This window comes from Parus major, chromosome 1 (genome assembly GCF_001522545.3).
Source record: "Parus major isolate Abel chromosome 1, Parus_major1.1, whole genome shotgun sequence".
Lineage (NCBI taxonomy): Eukaryota > Metazoa > Chordata > Aves > Passeriformes > Paridae > Parus > Parus major.
In genome coordinates, this window is record NC_031768.1 from 93641531 (window position 1) to 93664139 (window position 22609).

The 22609-nt window shown below is 43.3% G+C and overlaps 2 protein-coding genes across 3 annotated transcripts; one reads left to right on the forward strand and one right to left on the reverse strand.

The window, feature by feature from the left end:
- Positions 1-37: 37 nt before the first annotated feature.
- TIPRL (TOR signaling pathway regulator) lies at positions 38-9957 on the reverse strand. Its single transcript, XM_015639406.3, has 7 exons — positions 9721-9957; positions 7104-7283; positions 6179-6278; positions 4945-5076; positions 4443-4538; positions 3653-3715; positions 38-2962 (listed from the first exon to the last, which is right to left on the reverse strand). The coding sequence occupies exons 1-7, from the start codon at positions 9819-9821 to the stop codon at positions 2813-2815; spliced, it is 822 nt and encodes a 273-aa protein (XP_015494892.1). The 5' UTR covers positions 9822-9957; the 3' UTR covers positions 38-2812.
- Positions 9958-11975: 2018 nt separating this feature from the next.
- GPR161 (G protein-coupled receptor 161) lies at positions 11976-22304 on the forward strand. Of its 2 annotated transcripts, XM_015647443.3 has the most exons (8): positions 11976-12076; positions 12674-12763; positions 13617-13715; positions 13809-14220; positions 14554-15278; positions 16808-16912; positions 18180-18299; positions 19591-22304. In XM_015647443.3, exons 2-8 carry the CDS (start codon positions 12730-12732, stop codon positions 19836-19838), a joined length of 1743 nt encoding a protein of 580 aa, XP_015502929.1. In that variant the 5' UTR covers positions 11976-12076; positions 12674-12729; the 3' UTR covers positions 19839-22304. The 2 variants fall into 2 exon arrangements, with proteins under 2 accessions (XP_015502929.1, XP_015502919.1); XM_015647433.2 differs by lacking the exons at positions 11976-12076; positions 12674-12763 and having other exon boundaries at positions 12773-13715.
- Positions 22305-22609: the final 305 nt, after the last annotated feature.

The following is a 22609-nucleotide window of genomic DNA, read 5'->3' on the forward strand; positions in this document are numbered from 1 at the left end:
GTTATTTCAATCTATTTTGCTCAGTTAAAAACAGAACTGTAAATGTTTAGTACGTTTTATTTAGCAACATACAAGGAACAATATAAACTGCCACATAAAACTTGACACAAAACAGCTGGAGAATCACCCCACTCCCTCCCCCCGAAGTTATTTCTTCAAAGTGGTACTTTTCTGTGGAAATTTTGTGCCAGAGAGCTTGCTGAACGCCAGTTTATACTGCTGCTTCTTGGTAATCTGTGTGGTGTAAGAAAGTCACAAAGTGCTCCAATTCTGAACTTGTTGTAACTTTAACTTCCTAAAGGTGTTCTTGTGATTTCCCCAACACCTGTGTTCCACTGAAATGCACAATACCCTTTAGAACAGATGGAGAGCACGTACCTATAGTCAGGATACAAGTCCATTCCATAAAACTTTACCAATGGGTCACAAATTAGGATGTATGATGGACAAGAGAAAATACACAGTATAAGCTAAACATGCAGAGTGCCCTTTCCACTGCTCCCTCCCTCACTCAGTGGTTTTTCCACCCACACTCTATTTCAGCCCAAAGGAGTTTAATGTTAGCATCACTGACCAAGCCCAAATTAGAGTTTGAATTAAAAGATGCAGTTATAGTTTCCTTCATGCCAGCACTACATGACCTCTGCTCCCAGTCACACCAGCTATAAAGTGTGTTTCTATAAGCCCTAAGGCATGTATACTAATATATGCTTAGAGTAAAAGAAGTGCCATGATTTACTTCTACCAGAAAAATCTCTTCACCCCCATTTGTTGTTCCCTTCCTTTTCACTCTTTCCTCATTTCCCTCTATCACTGGATTGGACCAAAATAATCTTCTATTACCAAATGGATTTTAATCTCTTCCATGCTGTACTCAATGGCAATCCCCTTCTTCATCCTGACACTAAAATGTTTAGGAAATAAGAGCACGAAGATAAAAAAAAGCCAACAGAATTTAGGACTGTAATGGGGAACACTTCTATTTTGAAGTGGTGAAAAATTCATTCACCCAGATCATGTCTGATAATTCTTACAGCTGACAACTTCTCTCAGAAACTGTTTCATTTCAGTTTTCTTCACTCATCCTATGGATCATTCTTTTGCAGTAATCCTTTGCAAAGGATTCCAAAGATAAGGCTGAAGGTGTACTCAGAAAAAAAATACTCTAATCAATAACTTTGTACAAACTAATCCTCACAGTCCCTCTGTGAGGTAGGCATATATTAACTCTCATTTTTACATACAGGGAATGGAGGCATAGAGAAAGGTCTTCCACAGTTAATCAGTGACACAAGAAAAACTGCAGGCAGTTCCTGCCTTTCCATCTGCTATAGAATTAACTAGACCAGGCTTCCTCAAATAGAAGTGTAATTTATGTGTTATTTGTTTTTACTAAGGAAACAGTCACTCAGATGACAGTAGATTTTTTTTCTCCCCTAAAAACCTCAGAGTCTTCTCTACATGAAAAAGAGTTCACAAAAGATATGGTTTTGTGGTGGGTTGCTTCTAGTAAGCCATGCAGTGTATAATACAAAGATTTTTAAACAAAAACACCAAGATATCAGGATGTGTTATCTGCAAGCACCTTGCACCACAAGGCCTGCTTTTCACTGCAGTTACTTGCTTCCTGCACTGAGTGTCAGCAGCAAACCCAGACAAGCCTGCTCAGCTGCCCCATTCTTAGGCCAAACCAGTAACACATTGCAGGATTTCCAAAAGCAATAGAAGTATTTCAGTTTCATCTACAGAGTGTTGAAACCATGACAATACAAGTGATCACAACATTAGAAGAATATTAAAATAAACCAAATTATGTATCTGGAATATATATTAGCATCCTTCTAATGCCATACAGGATCTTTTTCGAACTCAAAATGCCAGCATCCTTTAGGGATCAGACTTCCTCAGCCTTAAGCCCTACTGCAGTTTTGCAATTTGGCAGTCAGGGCAGTAGAACCATCACATGTGGGCACATCCAAGAGAAGGCCAGTGCAGGACAATGCCTTTCCAGCATCATACATGACTGGAGCAGCACAGGGACCCCAAGTCAGAGTCCCAGAACTGCACAGAGAATCCCCAAACTTCCCAGAGAACTCCAGCTGACATCAGATTAAATTAGCATTGGTGAAGAGACTTACTAGGGTCTCTCTGTTAACCTCCAGCTCTCCTCCTGCTCTGGAGTTAATGCCTCACAAATGATTTTACCTTTATATGGTGTCAAACAAATGTATTTTTCTTCCTTACACCTACACCTATCCTCAAATTAATATTTTTAGGTGAGACTCTGGATCAGAAACTACAAGAAGTAACTTTGTTGGTTATCAGTAGGGGCAGCCAAGCAAAATGGGTAGTTTAAGACTGACAGATCAAAATAAATGCAGAGGATTTTTTTTTTTTTACTGTGGATTATTTCTCAATAAAAATAAAATGCCAGTTTTACAACTCTGGTAGTTTCTTAGTATCTGAAGCAGCACTAACAAAATCTTCATAGAAGTATTAGCAGATGGGGGCCCAGACAATACTCCTGCCTGCTTGGTGAACTAAACAGAACCCAGACTCCCAACAGTCATTTCTCCAATGCTGTTGAAAACTGTAACTCGCCACCAGTCTATCATCAACTCCAGACACAGGTTAAAAAAACAAAATCCAAACAAAAAACACCATTAGCAAAACCTGCTTGAAATGTTTTCTCCCAAAGGCTACAGAAAAATTAGCCAAATTCTTCATTCCACTAGTAGTGAAATGTCCCCCCCATGACAACAGTTGTGATCACATTATCTCCAGTCTACTTCAAGTCCTTATGAAGTCACATTTATTTAGACTTAGCACATGTGGTTTCCAGTGATGTTTCTGGTTTGGGCTCCAGCTTCTCTGGGAATTCTAGTTTCTCACAGATTGTCTCCTTTATGGGTAGATACTGAGAGATCTCGTTAGGTTCCGTGAACAGGGAAGGTGGAACATTCTAAAAAGTAAAAAATTTACATGAAACAAGTGAAAGAAAAAAGGGGATAAGAAAATGTATTCAAACTCCAAACTTTTATAGGCAATTAATTTATAATTTACTGCATTTAAACACCACTAGAGACAAACTTTTTAGAGGCAAAGGAATAATAAGGGAGAAGGAAAGGTACAAGAAATGGAAGGTCAGGCATTTGTCACGAATAAAAATCAACAGCTGCAACTCCAAATGTGCCACAAATTATTCTGAGCCATTACCAGAGTTTTAAGGTGACCTATTAACCTCAAACATTTGAGAAAAACTGAAAGAGTCTATTACCAAACAGACCTTAACCCCTAATACTGTTTGCAAGCACACAAAATCAGCCATGGAATTTAACATCATGGGATGTGGAGTACCTGATTTTGCAGCTGAACAGTTCTATGAAAAAAATAAAATAATAAAAACATTTTTTTAACTCAACAGCCAAAAAATTGACCTAATCCCATACCTTATCTTGTGATCTCGGCATTTACAAAATGCAAATCTGCTCTAAAATCATCAAAACAAAAGCTGCATAAGCAGACAGAATTTTCCTGTGTGTTAATTCCAAATGGTACAAAGAAGGACTTAGAGACACAGTATTTTCTATGCTGACCATAAAACTAAAAAGCAGACAGAAGGAAAAGAAACAAAGTTTTAAAAATGCAATACCTTTAAACTTGATATTTTGCTTTCCCTGGATGTGTATTCTCGCAACATGTAGGTCTTGTCAGCCTAACAGAAAAAAGCAATCATCTGGTATCAGTAGAAACTAAGCACTTTAAATATACTGAATTTAGTAAACACTGGAATTTGGTTGACCACAACCAAATTGACTAGGTTCACCTAGAAGAAATGTACCTTCCAATTCACAAAGACAGATGATAACAATGTTCAAAAAAAATCCTATAACTGAATATGCTTGTTAATTTTTACTCAGCTAGAACTCCTACACACCTACACAGAATTACCAAACTATAAATCTTAACATACTGTATTATTTATGAAATACCAGAACTCAATGTACTGTGGACATTCATTTACAAGTTACACTTGCAGTCTAATTCTATTAGGTAAGGCAAAAATAACGTACTTGGAGACCATAGTTGGAGATGAGAACTGAACTCTTTACTGTTGCCTATTTTTCCTCTTGTACTTCCTTCTCTAATTTGTGTTGTCAAATTATTATATATTATATTATTATAATATATATATTATAATAATTATTATATATTATTATTATGTACTTAAATGATTACATCACATGGGGGGTAGCCTACTGTGCTCACACACCATGGCATCCAGCACTCAGTTGCTAGCTCAGCACCACCCCAATAATAAAATACACTCAAGAAGTTTTTATGCCCCCAAACATGAGTATTAAACTAGAGGAATATCACCATGTCACGGAGTAAAATGGCAAGAGAACCTCTGTAAAAAAAGATGGAAAGTAAGGGTTTACCTCATGATGAAGCCTTGTATCATTCATCCTGATGAGTACCCCATCCACTCGCAAAAAGAACCTCAGCAGCACAAAAAAGCTGGAAGGCATAACTCTCTGCAAAAATAAATGGCCCATTCAGCACCTTCCAAAGGCTTCCTTTCAGCACCTACTTGTCTACATCAGATATTCACAATGGAAGACAATATGAGAAGTTTACAAGATTGAAGTCAAAATTTGGGCTGTTGACTTGCTACAGCTATGGCTGGCCAGTGGGACAGACAGGGTCTCAGAGGACTACTAGGCAAGATGCAGGAGGGAAAAGATTTTCCCCTGGAACAAATGACAAATGTTTCAAGACAACACCATTTCCAGTAAGGTTCTATTTCTAAGAGCAAGGATGAAGAACTTTGTGCTTTAAAGTTTAAATCCCAGAAGGAACAATGTGCAAAAAGCAGCTGTGTTTTGCATTAATCAGCCAACTGAGTCCCCAGGTATTTTTTATACACCTCCCAATACTCACTACTTTCACACTCAAACTTGATACTCCATGATCATGAAGTTCATCTTCAAACAGGAGTACCTCTTCAAAAAACATAATTTGTTCCCTGGCTTTCAATTTCTCTGTATTTATGTGTTCTGTTGTAGGAACAACCTAGAGAAAAAGGTTAACAACAGTCAGCATATTAATTTGTTGCCAAACTACACAAAGTTTGTCCTGATATTTTGAACTCCACATATTTAAAAAGGAAAAGACTTCTAACGCACTAAGCTTAAGACACCCCAAATTTCTAAGAGAAAAAGTAAAAATCAAAGTTTCCAAGAGTTTCTTCTTGGAAACAACATCAAGCAAAAGCAAAATCTAAGAGTGGAAAATTCTGAATAAACTTCTCTCTGGATACAGGCTCAGTAGGGTTTCAGCTGCAAACAATTCTGCTCACTTTCTTTCAAAACATTTGAAGATGTCTTGTGTTTAACATATGTATGAGAAGTTGAGGTTTATAAACAGATTTCCATGCATTTAGCACCCCTAGCCCACTACACACCTTGAAAAGGATTCTAGTAAAGCCTTTCCATGGAAATCAAGTACCTATATGTTTTCCTTCTCATGGTCTCCACAGACACTTCTGGTGTCTAAAGACTATGGACCAACATTGTTTATTTCTAAGTTCCACTTTTAATTCCAGCACAACTCAAATGATCTCTAACTAAAGCGATGCTAGTGAACTAATACAGATTATCTGCTTAGTAGCAAGCAACCTGTATGCAGCAAACAGAAGCTGGGAACTTCACTCTTATTTTCACAAAAATAAAGACATGGGAGTGCCTGTGAGTTTAAATAGGAGGAGTTATTGAGTTACTGTTGCAGAAAAACTCCAGGCCATTGAAAGCAGCCAGAAATCAGACAAACATGCAAGCAGCAGAGCATGAAGGCACTACAGAATGACACAGCTGATAGTTCTGCTATATCTCTGGGGCTCCAGAGCAGCCCCCAGCAAGAGCTGAAGCCTTCCATGTGCTTTAATCCTAAAATGCTTAAAGACACCACACACCTCCGTTATTAAAATAAGCCATTATTTGGTTAGGATAAAATCATGACCTGAGAGAGATGAGAAGCCCAAATTACACTTTGAAATCAGAAATTACAAAGCACAAAAGATTTTGCAGAAGCCTACTGAAAGGTAAATGACAGCTTTAAAAAAAGAGTTTGACTGAAGCAAGATGCAGTCAGCAATTATCAAGAAGAAAATTATTACCTTTAATGTTACAGTATCTCCCAGCAAAGTTCCTTTGTAATCTGTTGTGTAAGTCCAGTCATATGGCTTGACAACTTCCTTACTGTGCTCAGTCTCACTCCTCAACAGTGAAAGAGAAAACAGCTTTGTAGTAATTGCTTTGTAGTAATTCTCAAAGAATTATAACCTCACATAAGACTGCATTAGAATTCCCACACTGCTCCTGAAGAAAAACAGCAGCATTGTCTGAGCTGCAATCACAATGTCAAGACTTAATAATGGTTTCACATCTGTTTCATAAAAACTTTGAAAACAATTGAGAATTCTCAATCTATTTCAGTTCTATGACTTGAAATAAAGATTTTCATGCAATATTGCTGAAAAATTCTTATTTCAAGATCAATTTTTCTTTAAGTATGCAGAAAAGTGATCTCTTGACAACACACAGCAATCAATAACACTGCAATTTAGCTTAATTTTCCTGACAACTTTGCTTTCTTTCTGTGCTTTATTTCCAGGTGCCCTACAACTAATCCAATTTGGAAAGTACTAAGCATCATAATTAGTTCTCATGCATGGTAATTGTTCTGCTTTATTCCCAAGGCTAAGATTTTGAACATGTACACTTTGCAACACCAGACAATACAGTCTTGTAATGCTCGAGGCCCTGTGAGTTTGAATAAACAGAAACAGCATTAAGTCATGTTAAACTTGAAGTTTACTTTAAGAAAGCCATGACTCAGCTGAAAAATAAAGCTGATCCAATTTAACAGAAAAGATGATAACAGCAAAGAAAAGCCAAGTGAATTCTGTGATCACATGCTTTATGTAGGCTAGAACCAAATGCAACATGGTCCTCAAGAGTTCAGTTTTTTCCTTTAAACACTGTATGACACTTTCACGTACAATACACCAGTACTTGCCCACTGGTGATAAAATACTGTACCTGCTCTCTTGCCATTCTTCTGCACAAGCGACTTTGATCATACCTTGACAATTATTGACACATTTTAAAGCATCTGTAGCATTGAACTCAATTCCAAAACCATGGTCATGCTGTATTCTTAGGACATTGTCTCCAAACATCATCTCTGGCAGGGAAGGCATGTGCAATTCTTCAGCCAACCTGCAGAGAAAAACAAGAGGCATCAGTCAGCTACAGCTCAGTGAAAGCAGTCCTTGTTTTGGAATAAGGATTCTCTAGACCATGATAACTTAGAAAAGACATCATCAGTATGTTCTGCAAGACTTTGTTGTTTTCCCAGGTTAATAATTTCACCTAAAAAGCAGAGACATTGATCTAAAGTGGCTTTTCCACCAAAAAGTATTCCTAAAACATTCCTCCACCATCAGGTTCAGACAAAATTCTCACACATGAGGAATCAAGAGTATCTGAGAAGCATGTATAAGCAATTTTCTGCCTATGCTAGGAAATCCCTGGATGGCCAATGGACCAACTTAAGTAGGTGCTCAAAGAAACTTTTAGGAATAAGGACTCATCATGAGCAAGCTGGAATTCACTGCACAATGGTCCAAAACTCCAAATTTAGAAGCCTACAAAAAAGATGCTTAAGACACCCCTGGCAGAGTATGTAAAAAGTGCAGAAGATACTAATGTGCTCTACTACATTTTCAAGCTGGTGGAAGACATGTACTGGTACACTGCCTAAACTTTTCTTTATCTCCCTACCTGCCTGACTTACCAAGATCAGAAAGGAATACATGACATTTAGAGAGAAGAAAGCTTTAGAAAATACACTCATTTGAGTGAGGGGAGGTAGAAGAGTGTCCTAATCATAATGCTCACATTGGTAACAAGGCATTCCTGAACAAAAGTGGTTATTTCTGTAACCCTGAATACAAAAGAACAGCGTTAACCTAACTAAAATAAAAATAGCAAATTCACAGACCTGGAGAACAAGATCCTATGTTTTTCCCACAGAAGGTAGAATAACATTATGAACTTTTCCATTTCATCTAGTGTAGGGACCCCTGACCTGAAAAAACCAACCCCTGCATAGAAAAGACTTCTTGGCTATAACACATTTAATCCTTCACCTTTCCACACAGGTTGCTGAGGAATTTTTGCAATATATATTTGCCAGAAATAAAATTCCTGTAGATACTAATAATGTTCCCCAAGCAATAAAAAAGACAAAATGGGTTGCTGTGACCTTGCTGCATCTCCTACAACTGGCCTCAGCCCATCGATCCAGCCTGTCCAGATCCCCTTGCTGAGCCTTCCCACCCTCCAGCAAATCAACACTTCCACCTCACTTGGGGTCATCATCTGTGCACTTACTGAGGGTGCACTCAATCACCTTGTCCAGATCATCAATAAAGATATTGAACAGGACTGGCCCCAATACCGAGCCCCGGAGAACACCACTGTTGATGGGCCACCCACAGGATGTCATTCCATTCACCATCACTCTTTCAGCTCAGCCATCCAGACAGCTTTACCCAGCAAATACTGCAGCCATGAGCAGCCAGTTCCTCCCAGAGAATGCCCCATTAGCCTCAGAAAAGGTAAAGGCAAGATAAATGAAAGTACATTTAACAAGACTAATGAGATTCCCATGTATATTGAAATTTATTCCAGAAAATGAAACTGAGAAATATCTGCCAAATCCATCTGCCACTAAGGTCAGTTATGGCACAGCCAAACTCTTCAGTTCCACATTAGCAAATCTGACCTAAGTACTTGACGCTGATACATGAACATTTCCTCTAATGATCTCACTGGATTGGAAATTCCTACAAGAAGAGAGCAAATGATAAATTTTTAATGAAAACCACTATCTTAAAATAGCTATTACCAAGACATGGTATGAGACATTAAAAATATCCTTTTTCAAAAGTAATTAAGAAAATCAGGCTTCTAATTAGCGAGTTTCAGTTCACCGAGATCCAAAACCATTATAATTGTACAATCACAGAATGGTTTGATTTGGAAGAAACCTTAAAGGTCAAGTCCCAACCCCTCTGTCATAGGCAAGTACACCTCTGCTAGACCAGGTTGCCCAAAGCTCCATCCAACCTGGCCTTGAACATCTGCAGAGATGGGGAATTTGCAACTTCTCTGGGCAAGCCGTTTCAGACTCACCACCCTCACAGTCATGAATTTCTCTCCTAGGGTCCAATCTAAATCTCCTCTTTCAGTTCGAATCCATTCCCCCTTGTCCTCGTACTACATGCCCTTGCAAAAAGCCCCTCCTCGTCTTTCTTATAGGCTGCCTTCTGCAATCATTGAAAGAAAATTTTGGAAATTACCTGTAACTCAAATCGTCCCTGTTTCTCCAGCCGGAGAATAAAGCTTGAAGAGAAGGAACAACCCCGGTCTCCCGCCTAACCGGGCCGAACAGCGTCTCCCCCGCCCTGAGAACGCTCTGTGTTTCTTTCGCAAGGCCACCCCACACCCCCAGCCTCTCGCTGTGAGGGCCGAGGCCGCAGCCCGGCGGTGGCTCCCTGAGCAGCAGGGACACCGTGCTGTGCTGTGCTGTGCTGAGCCGTGTCGTGCCGTGCCGTGCCCCCCTGCGCCCCCGGTCCGGAGCCCGCCCCACCTCTCGGCCTGCGCCGACTTCATGATGTGCGTCCGGGCGGCGCTCAGCTTCCACGGCCCGAAGGTGAAGTCGCGCCGGCTGCTCTGGAACACGGGGTGCATGGCGGGCTCCTCTCCGCCGAGCAGAAGGCAGGAGGCGGCGGAAGGGGCGGCGGCGGAGGCGGCGGAGGCGGCGGAGCCCCTCTCCTCCCCTCTCCTCCCGCACAGCCCTCACAGCAGCGGCGGCTCCGGAACCACCGCCCCGTGGCGCTTCCGCTTCCCGGGGCGCGCGCGGCGCGGAGCCCGGCGGCGGAATCCTGGGATGCATCAGGAAGAACAGGGCGAGGGAAGGGATCCAGCGGCTCTAGTGAGCCCACATCTGCAGTGTTCTGTCCAGGACAGGAGAGACACGGAGCTTCTGGGGCGGGTCCAGCGGAGAGCAGGGAAAATGATTGAGTGACTGGGGCATCTCCGTGAGGTGGAAGGGCTGAGAGAGCTGGGCATATTCAGCCTCGGGAAGAGGTGGCTTCATCAATGTGAACACGTATCTAAAGAGGGAATTCCAAGAATATAGGTCCAGGCTCTTCTCCGTGGTGCCAAGCCGTGGGACAAGAGACAATGGGGCAGAAACTGATGCACAGGAGTTCCACCTGAACATGAGGAAGAAACTCTTTACTATCCAGGTGACTGAGCACTGGGATAGGTTGTCCAGAAAGGTTGTGATCTCTCCACCACTGGAGATATTCCAGATCTGTCTAGACACAAGCCTGTGCCATGTGCTATGGGATGACCCTGCTTGAGCAGGGAGGTTGGACCAGATGACCCATCGTGTCCCCTTCCAGCCTACCCAGTCTGTGAATCTGTGAGGTGATATGGGGGGGCAGGTGGGTGAGGGGTGGGGAGCCACACTTCCCTGTGCTGCTGGAGCCACCGTGGGGAGAGTGGGCTCTCTAATCTCCTCTGCCCGGGATCAAGAGCCAGCAAGCTCACCCAAGGCCCTGTTCCAGCAAAGCTGAGCAGCAGAAGGCAGCGGAGAATGTCTGTGCGCCCCACAAGTGCTTGTGCCTCCAGCCACTTCCCCATGGGTACCTCACCGAGAGCAGTGGGACAGCTGGGTAGGAGCACTTTTGGGGAGCTCTGAAGCCTCTGGTGGCTCTGGACCATCTCCATGGTTGCAGCAGGCATTAGGTGGTTCCATCACACAAGTGCTCTGTGCTTATATGGTACACACACATCTGTGCACTCGGAATCACATCTGGGCTAGGTTAGAAGGGGTCACAATGGATCATCTGGTCCAGCTTCACTGTTAAAGCAGGGTCAACCCAGAGCACACGGCACAGGATTGTGTCTAGACAGGTCTGGAATATCTCCAGTGAGGGAAACTCCATAATCTCTCTGGTTGTGAATAGTCACAGTCTATAGCACAGGAAATAAATTCTTCCTCAAATTCAGATGGAACTTCTGTGCATCAGTTTTTGCTCATTATGGAATCTCTTGTGCTGGTTCGATGTTTTTGAATACTGTCCAAAGATGGTCTTTCTAAAATGTCAAAGTGCAATGGCATGGTAAGCTTTAAGAAGTCCTGTGAAAACCTATCAGTAGAACTGGTTGAAAATGATACATCAGCTTAGTATTCCAGCACTGATGGGTGGGTGCTTGTCTTGCTTTTCTGCGTCATCATCGAAAGGGCAGACTAACTCTCTACGGACTTCCCCTGGCACAGGAGCAAGACACAGTCCCGCTCCTGCTGTTGGAGCATTGGAGTGAACTGAGACAGCAGCCATAGGAAACTGATGTCCACAGCATTAAAAACTCCACAGAGCCATCAAAACATAGCACAGCTCACATCAGGGCTGTCACCCTCTGCCTTCAAGGGCGTTGCCAGGGAAAAGCAGGAACTAGGGATGCACAAGCACGGCATTTAATTATTGTTCACCCTTTATACTGTGCCCTTTATACCGACACCTATATCCTATGTCTTGCTTCAAATGTGTGTGCGGAAAAAAACTCTGCCCCAAATCTTCTTTGTGTTACTTTTAATAGTGTTTCGGGGTCTAGGAAGTCCAGCACTTAGGCTCTACGACTGCCCAGCACTACTAGCTGGGACAAATGGCTTTACCTCATCAGTGTAAAGTACTTCTCCCCGCCTTTTAACTGAGCTCCCGAAAAGTGCGCGGACCGCCCCGGGGCGGCGGCGGAGAACATGGCGGGCGGGCGGGGAGGGGGCGCGGCGGGCTGAGGCGGCGGGGCGGGACGGCAGGAGGGGCAGGCCCGGGGCCGGGGCCGTGCCCATGCCCATGGCGGGGGAGGCTCGGGCCGCGGCGGCTGAGGGGCGTCCCGGGCGCCCCAGACAGGAAAGTCTCCGGCGGCGGCGGGCGGTGAGTGCGGAGCCGGGGAGGGGGCAGAGGCGGCGGGATTCGCTCGCCGCCGGCGGGTGCGGGGGAGGTGATGGATGCCCGGGGCAGAGGACCCTGTTCCAGCCCTTTGTTCGCTGCCGGAGGGAGCGCGGGGGCAAAATGGCGAAACCCCCCTTCCCCATAGTATTTCTAACTCGATCCCACCCGCTGTGTGTGTCCGGGAAGCACTGCCCGCGGCTGGGATGGGATGGGATGGGATGGGATGGGATGGGATGGGATGGGATGCTGTCCCCGCCCCGGGCAGCCCTGCCCCGGGAGGGCCACCTCTGGCAGAGGCCGCTTTCCCCGCAGGGTGCAGCAGGGCCGTGAGGGGACCGGGAGCGCCAGGTGCCCCGGGCATCGCTATGGCGGGGAGCGGCCGCGGGGGAAGCCGCCTTCGCAAAACCCGCTCCGGCCAAAAAGTGTTGGAAAGACAGACAGAGGTGGTGCAGGCGTGCTGAGAGAGAAAGAAACTCGAGGGGAAGTGTTTTTGCGCACATCCTCAGTCAGAGGCTAGGGAAGAGCTAAGTTATGTTTTTACAAAGCATGGCCCAGTAATGTCTTTAATTATGTTCTTAGGAAAGTACAGATAAAAATGGAAAAAAGGCATCTTTCCAGACTGACAATGCTGCCTAATGCCACAGCAGCCATGCAGATGGAAGCATTTCTGTGAGTACTCCCAGCTGTCTGAGACCTATGACCCATCCTGGCACAGTTGCAGAATTAGCTGAGATAACTTTCCTGAGTCCCTTACTTCCCAGAAAAGCTAAAATCAACTTTATATTCGTTGGTGGACTCTTCAACTTTTTCTAGTCTGCATATTTGCATTTGTTTGTTTGTTTGTTTGTTCATTATGCTGTCCTGCAGATGGCTGGAGGACTGAATGAAGTAGGTAGTGAATGTCATTTGGAGGCAGCAGGTGAAAGAGGAATTGTTTAGGAATTGGAAGAAAAAAGAAGGTTTCATGGAATGAGGCTGTGAATCAGTGAGATGGATGCTAACACTAAGAAGTCAAGGATTAAAGGTTCTCAAGCATTTCTGTAGCTTGGACCTCATCTTAATGCAAGGAACTGTCTTTCAAATCTGTACAGAAACCAAATTCTCTAGTTCTTTGGTCTAGAAAAATACAATCAGTGCTGTAGCTAAGGTGATTATGAACATGGAGGAATCATGTTGGGAGAGTATGTGCAGTGGTCCCTGAGTCTTTGAATGTTACTTAGCAACTGCTAAGGAAGAGTCAGCAGGGTATGACAAGCCAGGCATCCAGAGACCACCAGTAAATGCTGTATAGGCAGAATATAAGGTAACTATCAGTATAGGCATTTTTTTTTTTTTAATTACTTTCTTTAAAGTAAGACAAACAAAGACTGATAGTGACATTCTTGCTTCTTCACAACCTAGATAAAGGGCCTGGTAAGTAGGACTTAGAAACAAATAAGATCTGTAAAAATTTTAAAGTAAAATATGCCTATTTTATTTCTTATTTTCCCCTCTCCACCTCTTCTTGTCTTCCCTGTTCTAGGCTTGGTGTTGTCCTCTTTGGTCTGCCCACAGGCAATTTACTGCCCCTTCATTTGCCCATCTAAAATATGCAGTTTCCTGTATATTCCATATACCACAGGTAAATTTTAACAAAGGCAAAAGGGCCTCCAGTCATTGGAAAGAGTTTGGAGAACACTTACCTGAATGTTTCTGAGCGTTGTTCTGCTTCTAGCTGCTCAGCATGTCTTGGCTGCCCCAGGTCTGCACACTCTGACCATGAACAGCAATTCCTCCCTCAGCAATGGGAAAGGCCTGAGGAACCTGACCACGGAGGAAGATGGGGCAGTCAGAGTCACCGAGTCCATTGCTATAATTGTCATTGCCATCTTCATCTGTTTGGGCAACTTGGTGATTGTTGTCACTCTGTATCGCAAGTCATACCTTCTCACCTTGAGCAACAAGTTTGTGTTCAGCCTGACCCTCTCCAACTTTCTACTCTCCGTACTGGTGCTGCCTTTTGTTGTCACCAGCTCCATCAGGCGAGAATGGATCTTCGGGGTTGTTTGGTGCAATTTCTCCGCTCTGCTCTACATGCTGATCAGCTCAGCCAGTATGCTCACTCTGGGACTCATAGCTATAGACAGGTAAGCTGCTCTTTGGTAATTGTAACAAATTGTCTGCTCCTCTGGTAGAGTAACTCACTGCCTGTTCACTGAGTTGAGAAGCACTGCAGAGGGTAACATGGTGTACTGCTGGAATGTCATTTTTACTTCAGCCCCTCCTGAAATTTCGATGTGGAGCAAGAGAAAGTGATGTCATCAGTAATGGAAAATGCAGACATTGATCTGGAGTTTTTTAAAGCAGGTTTCTGAGCCTGTTTGAAGAAAAAAGAACTAGATATTAGGATCATTAAAGAGTGTTCTTTTCTTTCTCGTATGTCTTTTATGCTCCTGTGGACTACTTTTCTTGCCCCGCAGGTACTACGCTGTGCTGTACCCGATGGTTTATCCGATGAAGATAACGGGCAACAGAGCAGTGGTAGCTCTTGTGTACGTGTGGCTGCATTCCCTTATTGGCTGCCTCCCTCCCCTTTTCGGCTGGTCCTCCTTGGAGTTTGACCAATTCAAGTGGATGTGTGTGGCAGCCTGGCACAAGGAGGCTGCCTACACGGCCTTTTGGCAGATCTGGTGCGCGCTGCTGCCGTTCGTGGTCATGATGATCTGCTATGGATTCATATTCCGTGTGGCAAGGATTAAGGCCCGCAAAATCCACTGTGGGAGTGTTGTCATTGTGGAGGAGGACTCACAGAGGAACGGGAGGAAGAACTCCAGCACCTCCACGTCCTCCTCTGGCAGCCGAAGGAACGCTTTCCAAGGGGTTGTTTACTCTGCCAACCAGTGCAAAGCTTTCATAACCATCTTGGTTGTCATCGGAGCTTTCGTCATTACGTGGGGACCTTACATGGTGGTAATAACATCAGAGGCACTTTGGGGTAAAAACAGTATTTCCCCTGCTTTGGAGACATTGGCTACATGGCTGTCCTTTTCCAGTGCCATTTGCCATCCGCTAATTTATGGGCTGTGGAACAAGACAGTGCGCAAGGAACTCCTGGGGATGTGCTTTGGGGATCGGTATTACCGCAAGTCCTTTGTTCAGCGGCACAGGACATCGAGGCTCTTCAGCATTTCCAACAGGATCACAGGTAAGATGTGGCTGCAAAAGACACTTCCATAATACCACCAAGAGCAAGGCTTCCTGTCTGCCTGTGCTTGGCACATTTCAGGGCTCTGTAAAGAGAGTTGGATGTTTCTGGAATTTTCAGCAGTCTTTCATCATTCAGGTTATAGACATTTGAAAGGAGACTCCTCTTTTTTTATAGTTAACATCTTTCTCCTACTGTAGTAAAACTTTCTCAGGCAGAGGAGACATAGTGATAAGGTTAATAAAAATAATTTATTTTCTTCTTTCTCAAGCATTTCCTTTTGTGTGCCTTCCACTTTGTGTTGCCCAGATTTGAGCTCTACCAGCAGTACTTTTTACTGCACTTTTTCTTTGATTAATGGCCTCATGCTACAACTCTCTAAAATCCACTAAGGTTCCACTGGCGTAACTGTTTCTGCAAGTTCAGCTTTTATGCTTGATGGTTGGGAAGAAAAGGTCATAAGCAAAGTAAAACTATGGTGTAAAACCATGGAGTTATTTGGTGTGTCCCCAAGTTGGAGACTGAGACCTCCAGTTGCTCAGTTTGTTGGTTTCTTGTTTTTTTCTTTTTTAAAGTAGCAATGCAATGACATTCAGATTTTTAATAAGTTCCCTGGTCATGTACAGAAGCTTCCAAATATAGAACATCTTCAAGGGATATTTCATGCAGAGGCAAGAACTGAAATTATTTAATTGGGAAGGATGATCTAAAATGCAGAGGGAAGATGAGAGCAGCAAGGCGTCCATTATCTTTTCTACAACCTGAACACTGGGAGAGACTGTCATGTAAATTAAAGAGTTAAGGAGCTGTAGCCACATTACAAGCTCCAGGAGCTTTGGCAAGTCTGTATCCAGAAAATGCTGTGGATTAATACATTGGAAACTGAGGGAAAAAACAGGAAGGGAAAAGACAGGAAATTTCTTTCTTTTTCCAAGTGATAAAGTTGAAGCTGTCAGCTTCAACTGACATCAGATGTCTTAGCTGGAGGCTGACAGGGAAGTGAAAAAGACCCCCAACAAACTCACAACAGAATCTCAAGGTAGGATCCAAAACAGCACCTTTTGTAAAAATCTCACAGATCTCCTCCCTTCTTGTTTTGGAGATTTGAAAGAAGTTGGGCATCTCTGTGCCCCAGCCTTCCTCCTAAGCTTCTTCCCAACACTAATGGCCTGTCACAGCTGCTGGTGGCTACCAGGTTATTCTCTGTCTAGAGGATGTCTGGCAAATCTCCCCATCCATGTAAGAGCATACACTTGGTGCTCAGCCTGTCTGGCTGATAAAACACATGGACTTGCAACAAGAGTGAGAAGGAGATGGTGCAGAGAGAAAGGAGACTTGCCTTTCCAAACCTGAGAGCTGCTGACTGGATTTCTAAGATGGGGAGTCCAGAAGGCTCTCTGCTTCAGCAAGGTCAGTTTTATATGCAGAATAATAAATAAGGCAGTACAGTGGGTATTACTGGAAGAGGTTTTTACCATTGCAAACTCCTTAACCATTCACTGTATAACAAAAATAAAACTTTCTTGCAGATTTGGGACTATCTCCTCACCTTACTGCCCTCATGGCAGGTGGGAGGCCACTGGGAAACAGCAGCAGCACAGGAGACACAGGTTTCAGCTGCTCACAGGATTCAGGTAACTGCAAGTCTCTTGCTCCCTACTTGGGCAGAAGTTTGCACTTGGCAGCAGTCTCGTGGACAGTCAGTATTTACACCCAGAGATGTCTCCTGGTAGACTAATGACATGAAACATCTGTTCCAGCTGTTCCAACAAAACTGCTGCAGTTGCTTTTTGCCTCCTTTGCTCTCAATAGCTGTACTTGCAAAATGCTGCTTACAGAATGGTGACCCTCCCTTGGTAATGTGTCCTAGGAACAAAACTCACTGCTTGTGTGCCCTTCTCCTTCAGTTTCTGTTGTTCTTTGGAGACTTTCTCTGGATCCACAAAGAACAGAGCAACAGAGTGCTGTGAAGAATGTGCTTCTCTGTTTCCTATTTTGTAAGAGACTTTGTTCATCCTGCAGTGTAAACATACACACTTAGGATGGTTTCAGCTTATGATTTCATTACTACTCAAGATTTCTCAATTGAAGATGGTTTGGAAAAGGGAAAAAGTGTTCTGATGGTAATCAGATCTATCTATCTAGATCTATCCAGATCTAGATTTTTCTGGCAGCTAACTCAGCTACCAGTCCTTAACTGCAGTTATTATTTTAGAGAGTATTTCTGCTCTAGAGACACCAGAGGGTGATCTTTTAAAGGTTGCTTGGTGTAAGGGGTTTGCTTTCTACTTTTGTAAAGGAAGCCTGTGGAGCTGGCATTTATTTTTGGTAGTTGTTTTGTGCTGGTAGTTTTCTGCCTGTTGTGGATATCCCACAAGTTGTATGTGATAAAGGAGAGCAGCCTGCTGGTAAACCTGACTCAGTTAAGAGGATGCGGTGTTTCCATCTTGTGACAGCAGTTTAAACAAATGAACAAAACTAAAGCCATACCAAAATGCTGTTAGAAGTGCCACTGCTGGTTAAGGAGGGAGCACAGTCCATAGCCTGGCAATGGATATACAGTGATCCACTGTGAAATGCTGTTTCACTTCAGATGCTTTTACTGTGAGTTACTAAAGAGCAGAAGGAAGCCTTAGTCCCTCTTCCCCATGCTTGCTGCATGTAGTATGTGATCCTGGGGCCTGTGATGGCCAGTCCCTAATGAGAAGACTTCCCAATCCTTCCAATGAAAGCTGACCTGATTCTTTTCCTGTGCAGTGTTTTAATTTGAGCTGAAATTTACTTACAAAAGCTGGGTTTAGACGTCTTTTGAAGGAACTGCTGAAAATAGGCTGAAAACTTTTTGCCAAGATACTGTATCCCAGTGCTACTGTTTTACTTGGGGGCTCTTGTTCTTTTCAGGAACAGATACAATGCTTCTTGAAGATTATAGCTCAGATGGCCCTCATGCCCCACACTGCATCTGTCCCCCTCGAAGGAGGAGTTCAGTCACATTTGAAGATGAGGTGGAACAAATTAAAGGTGAGTGTAGGGGCACATATGAAAATGCTCAGAGTCAGCAATATTGATTGTGCATGAAGCCTCCCAGGACCTGGAGAATTGTCTTGAAAAGCATCTGACCACTGTTTGCTTTGACAGACCCGATCAATCATGCAGGTACAACAGAAAGCAAAATCATGTCTTTATTCCAGATCTCAACCAGCAGCAGGCAAGGACAAGAGTTAGAAGCTGGTATTCCCTGCATAGATATTTAAATTAAATTGCACAGCAGTATCCTCTCGGCAATTCCACTCGTCTTGGTGGCTGTTACATTCTATTTTGTGTTTCTTGGGGAATATATTTTCCTGTCCTCATAGTTTAATTGCATTATTCCTGTGTTTCTCATTTGCTGTCTTTTCTCAACTTTGTCACTTACAGACTTGAAATTCTTCCATTTACAGACTTAAATGATCTCAATATAATTTTATTCTGATTAATTTACTTTTTTTTACTTAAATTCTTTGCTTTACTGGGTGTGTTTCTCAGCAGATGGACTGCAATTTTTTCAGTCAACTTGCTTGTTGATTCTGGGCTAGCAGAACATTGCTGTCATCATCTGTAAAATGTCAGAACATTAATTTATGCTGAGTTACAATAATGTCAATAGAAGACTTGATAATAACAACTGAATTTTCTAAACAATACATGATTGTGGATAGGATGAAAATGAGCAGGATGCCTTTAAGAATCAAGTAATAATAAAACCTGAAATAATGAGAAAACTGTCTCTATGGAATTTTTAAACATCTTGGCAAAATTCCCTTTTGTCCTCTTCCCAGCATGAGATGAATATTTCATTGTACAAACACATTAGCATACATTTCCCACTATCTTTCTGAGTGATTACGTAGGAGCACACATCTAATTTCTTGTGAAAGAGGGAAGTCTCAGTGCACAAGTCCCCACAGGTTTAGCAATTCTTGGTGAGTCTCAGGACTTTCAGCACCCTGAAGCTTTAAATTATTTCAGAAGCCTCACTGAAGAGTCACATTTAGGATGAACTCTTGTATTGCTCAACATGTTGGTGAGTAGAGAGGTGTACAGATGCTACAAAAACAGCTGCAGCAACACAGATTATGTCAGGTCATTCTGAAGCTTTGTGCTCATAGAATGGTGTAGGAAGTATTGTTCTAATATGAGTATTGTTGATAAATGTGTACTAATTTTGCAGAGGGCATGATCATACCTTTACAACAGGATCTATATTAGTTTTCAAGCCTTTGCACAGTCATGCTTACCAACTGTTACCTTTTTCTTTTTTTCTTTTTTTCAGAAGCTGCAAAGAATTCTGTTCTTCATGTAAAAGCTGAAGTCCATAAATCTCTGGACAGTTATGCAGCCAGCCTGGCCCGAGCTATAGAAGCTGATGTGAAACTCAGCCTGTTTGGGGAAGATGCTTTACCAGGAGCCCTGTTCCCCTTGTGGACTCCTGCAGGAAGCAGTGGGAACGCCCGGCGTGGTGCCAGGCCCCATGCCAGCCAAAGACTGAAGTTGCAGAGCATCGATGAAGGGAACGTTTGACGTGAGCACTGGAGTAGGAAAACAGAATGAAACCACTAAGCGGGGCCTACTGCAACTGGTAGTGTTTCACCAGAACCAGGACACCTTGTTGAAATGTTTCCAGTGTTTTTTCAACACCTGGAAACAGCTGGATTCTGGTCCTTGCATCAGCATTTTGCAGCAGTGTTTGTTTACTGGTTAGGGTGCTACTGACTCTTCTGCCACATCACTATCACACAGTGCATAGAAATGCAGGGCTTGGTTTCATTGACCAGATGGTTAGTCAGTTGAATCTTGGGTCCATTATTGGCCAAAGCTAATACAGGAACAAAACAAAAAAGGTATGTGCAGTGTTTAATTCATTGTTACATCCATCCTGTTCTGACCACCAGGATAATTGGTTGACACTTGATAGCTGGAGTGCTCTGACAGGAGCTTGTGCATTGGATAGTACATAAAGCCTTAATGCCTCAGGCTCCCAGCTGAGGAACTTCAGTAAGGGCAAAACCTGAACTTTTAAGAGAGCTCATGCAGATTGTAGGTACTTACCTTTGCTGGGGGATATTTCAGTCTGTTCAGCCATCAGAATGCCAGATCTGACATTGGAACTGTGCTTTGCTTCAGCAGCATGGGACACCAGCTCCTCTGGATGTAATGAATGGGAGTAAACATGCTGGGAACAGCACAGAGATGAGATTTGAGGAAATTATTAGTGCAGAATTCTTAGTTTCTCTGAGAACTTCAGCTCATGTCCCTGGTTTTGCTGTTATTTAAAGGGCACTCTGTGGCTGTGCTAAGCTTGACAGAATATAAATATTACCACTTCATATTCAGGATTCATCTAGAGAGAAGAATATTAGCTGTTTTTTTTTTTTTAATCATGAGGGAATGTATTTAAGCTGTAGTTACCTCAGTGCTTCTATTTCTTGGAGTATTAATACATTAATCTCAAAAATAAGAACATTTGGCACTTATATTGCACTTTGCATGTTCTTAAGCACTGTACAGACATTACCTTGTTAGGCCTTTGTGAGAGGGTTGATCAGCCCTGCTTGCCAAAGAAGGGGAACTCGGCACAGCCAAGCTGCTGGCAGTGAAACAAGATGCAAAGGTGGGAAGTTCTGTAAGGAAAAGAGGGATGAGAATATATCCAGCTTGAGGAACCTTTCTGTGCCTTCCTGGGCTACCCCTTTCTTACTTTGGGGGGGGTTAAAGCCCTGCCTTACTGTGTATTTCAAAGAGAGGGAGACATAAGTGAGCAGGATAATTCCTTGAGGAAATGAGTGTCAGTAGCAAATGGACTTAAGGACCAAGAATTTGCATTTGTTTACTCTGTGTCTGTTCCCCTGTGCCTCTACCTTTCCCCAGAAGTGCTTTGTATGAGGTTTTGCTGCAGACTGGAAATCAGGAGCAGGATGTTTCCGTATGGGTAAAAACAGGGTGTACACTCATTAAGTTTTGTCTTTGTGTGACTTTATTCAGAGGCACAGAAACAAAATGTTGTGAGGCAGAAAGGCAGAACCTTGGTCCAGTACTGTATTTAGACATCCTATTTGTCTGTGTTCCCGACTCAGAGATGTATTTCAGCACAAGCTTATGTCCATCTCTGGACAAAGCAACTTGACTTTCTGAACTAGCCTGAATCTCATTGTGTTCCCATGTAAAATATAACTGCATGCTTAAAATTCAGTACATGGTTTGCTGATTTAAGAACAGGCTGTTAGAGCAAGAACACTTAAGCTTCAGTAAGATGGCTCTTAGCATAATGCAGGAATAAATCAATTAATAATAGTGAGGTTCTAACTCCTGCATTTTTTACTTCTAATGTGTTAGAGAAGTTGCACCTGTGGGCACTCGTTAGTAAAAAAAAAGAACAAAAAATCCCAGTATTTGCCGGGAAACGCCCTGCAGCGAGGTCATTATTGCTGCCATTAACATTACAATCACTGTCTCCCTAGTACTCAATACTCCTTAAGCTGTACACTTGCCTGGAAGGATTTTGTCTGCATCCCTTTTATTCCGCACTCCTGCTTGAAACAAGTTGAGCAGAGTCGTAGCTGAATGTCGGAAGGGCACACACGAGTATGAATGCGTTGTGAAGGAGTAGGTGCCGGCCCAAAACGCTCTGCGTGTAGGAGAAAAAAATTCCAAGGCACGTGTGGAAGCACTAAATCGATAGTATTGTGTAAAAAGCACGTTTTTCACACAGGTACTGAGACAAATGCAGCCTTCAGGCAGGTCAGGGGGGTTGCAAGAGTTTACACCATGGCTGAATTCGGCTGCCAGTGTTAATGTCACTAATCTGTTATTTACTGTAAATGTTGTTCATATTTTTGTAGACACGTTATAACCCTTCCATAACTGTTGTTACCGGAGTGGTTCTCTCACTTGAGTTGTCATTAACAAAAGCAGTAATTGAGAGATGCACACGTTTTGTAAAACTGTATTTCCCATCTTAAATACAGAAGAGAAAAAGAAAACAACTTATTTCCGGTTCCTGATGGTCTGTGGTGGTTGTTTGTATTGTTATTTCAGCTTACATTCGTCTTTAAGTATTTTACTTATGAAAGTTTGTCCGGCTGGCAGGAAGAGCCTGTCAGGTGCGGCGGGTGGAGCCGTTTCCAGGACAGGGAGGTGTCCCGGGTGGAGCACGGCTCCCTCGGCACCGGGCAGGCTCTGGGAGCGCGGGCGCGCCGGTGCGGCACCGGTGCGGGGCCAGAGGCCACGCCCTCGAGACCACGCCCATCGCCGTGTGGCCACGCCCCTTAGTGTCTCCCCTCCCGCCCTCGAAG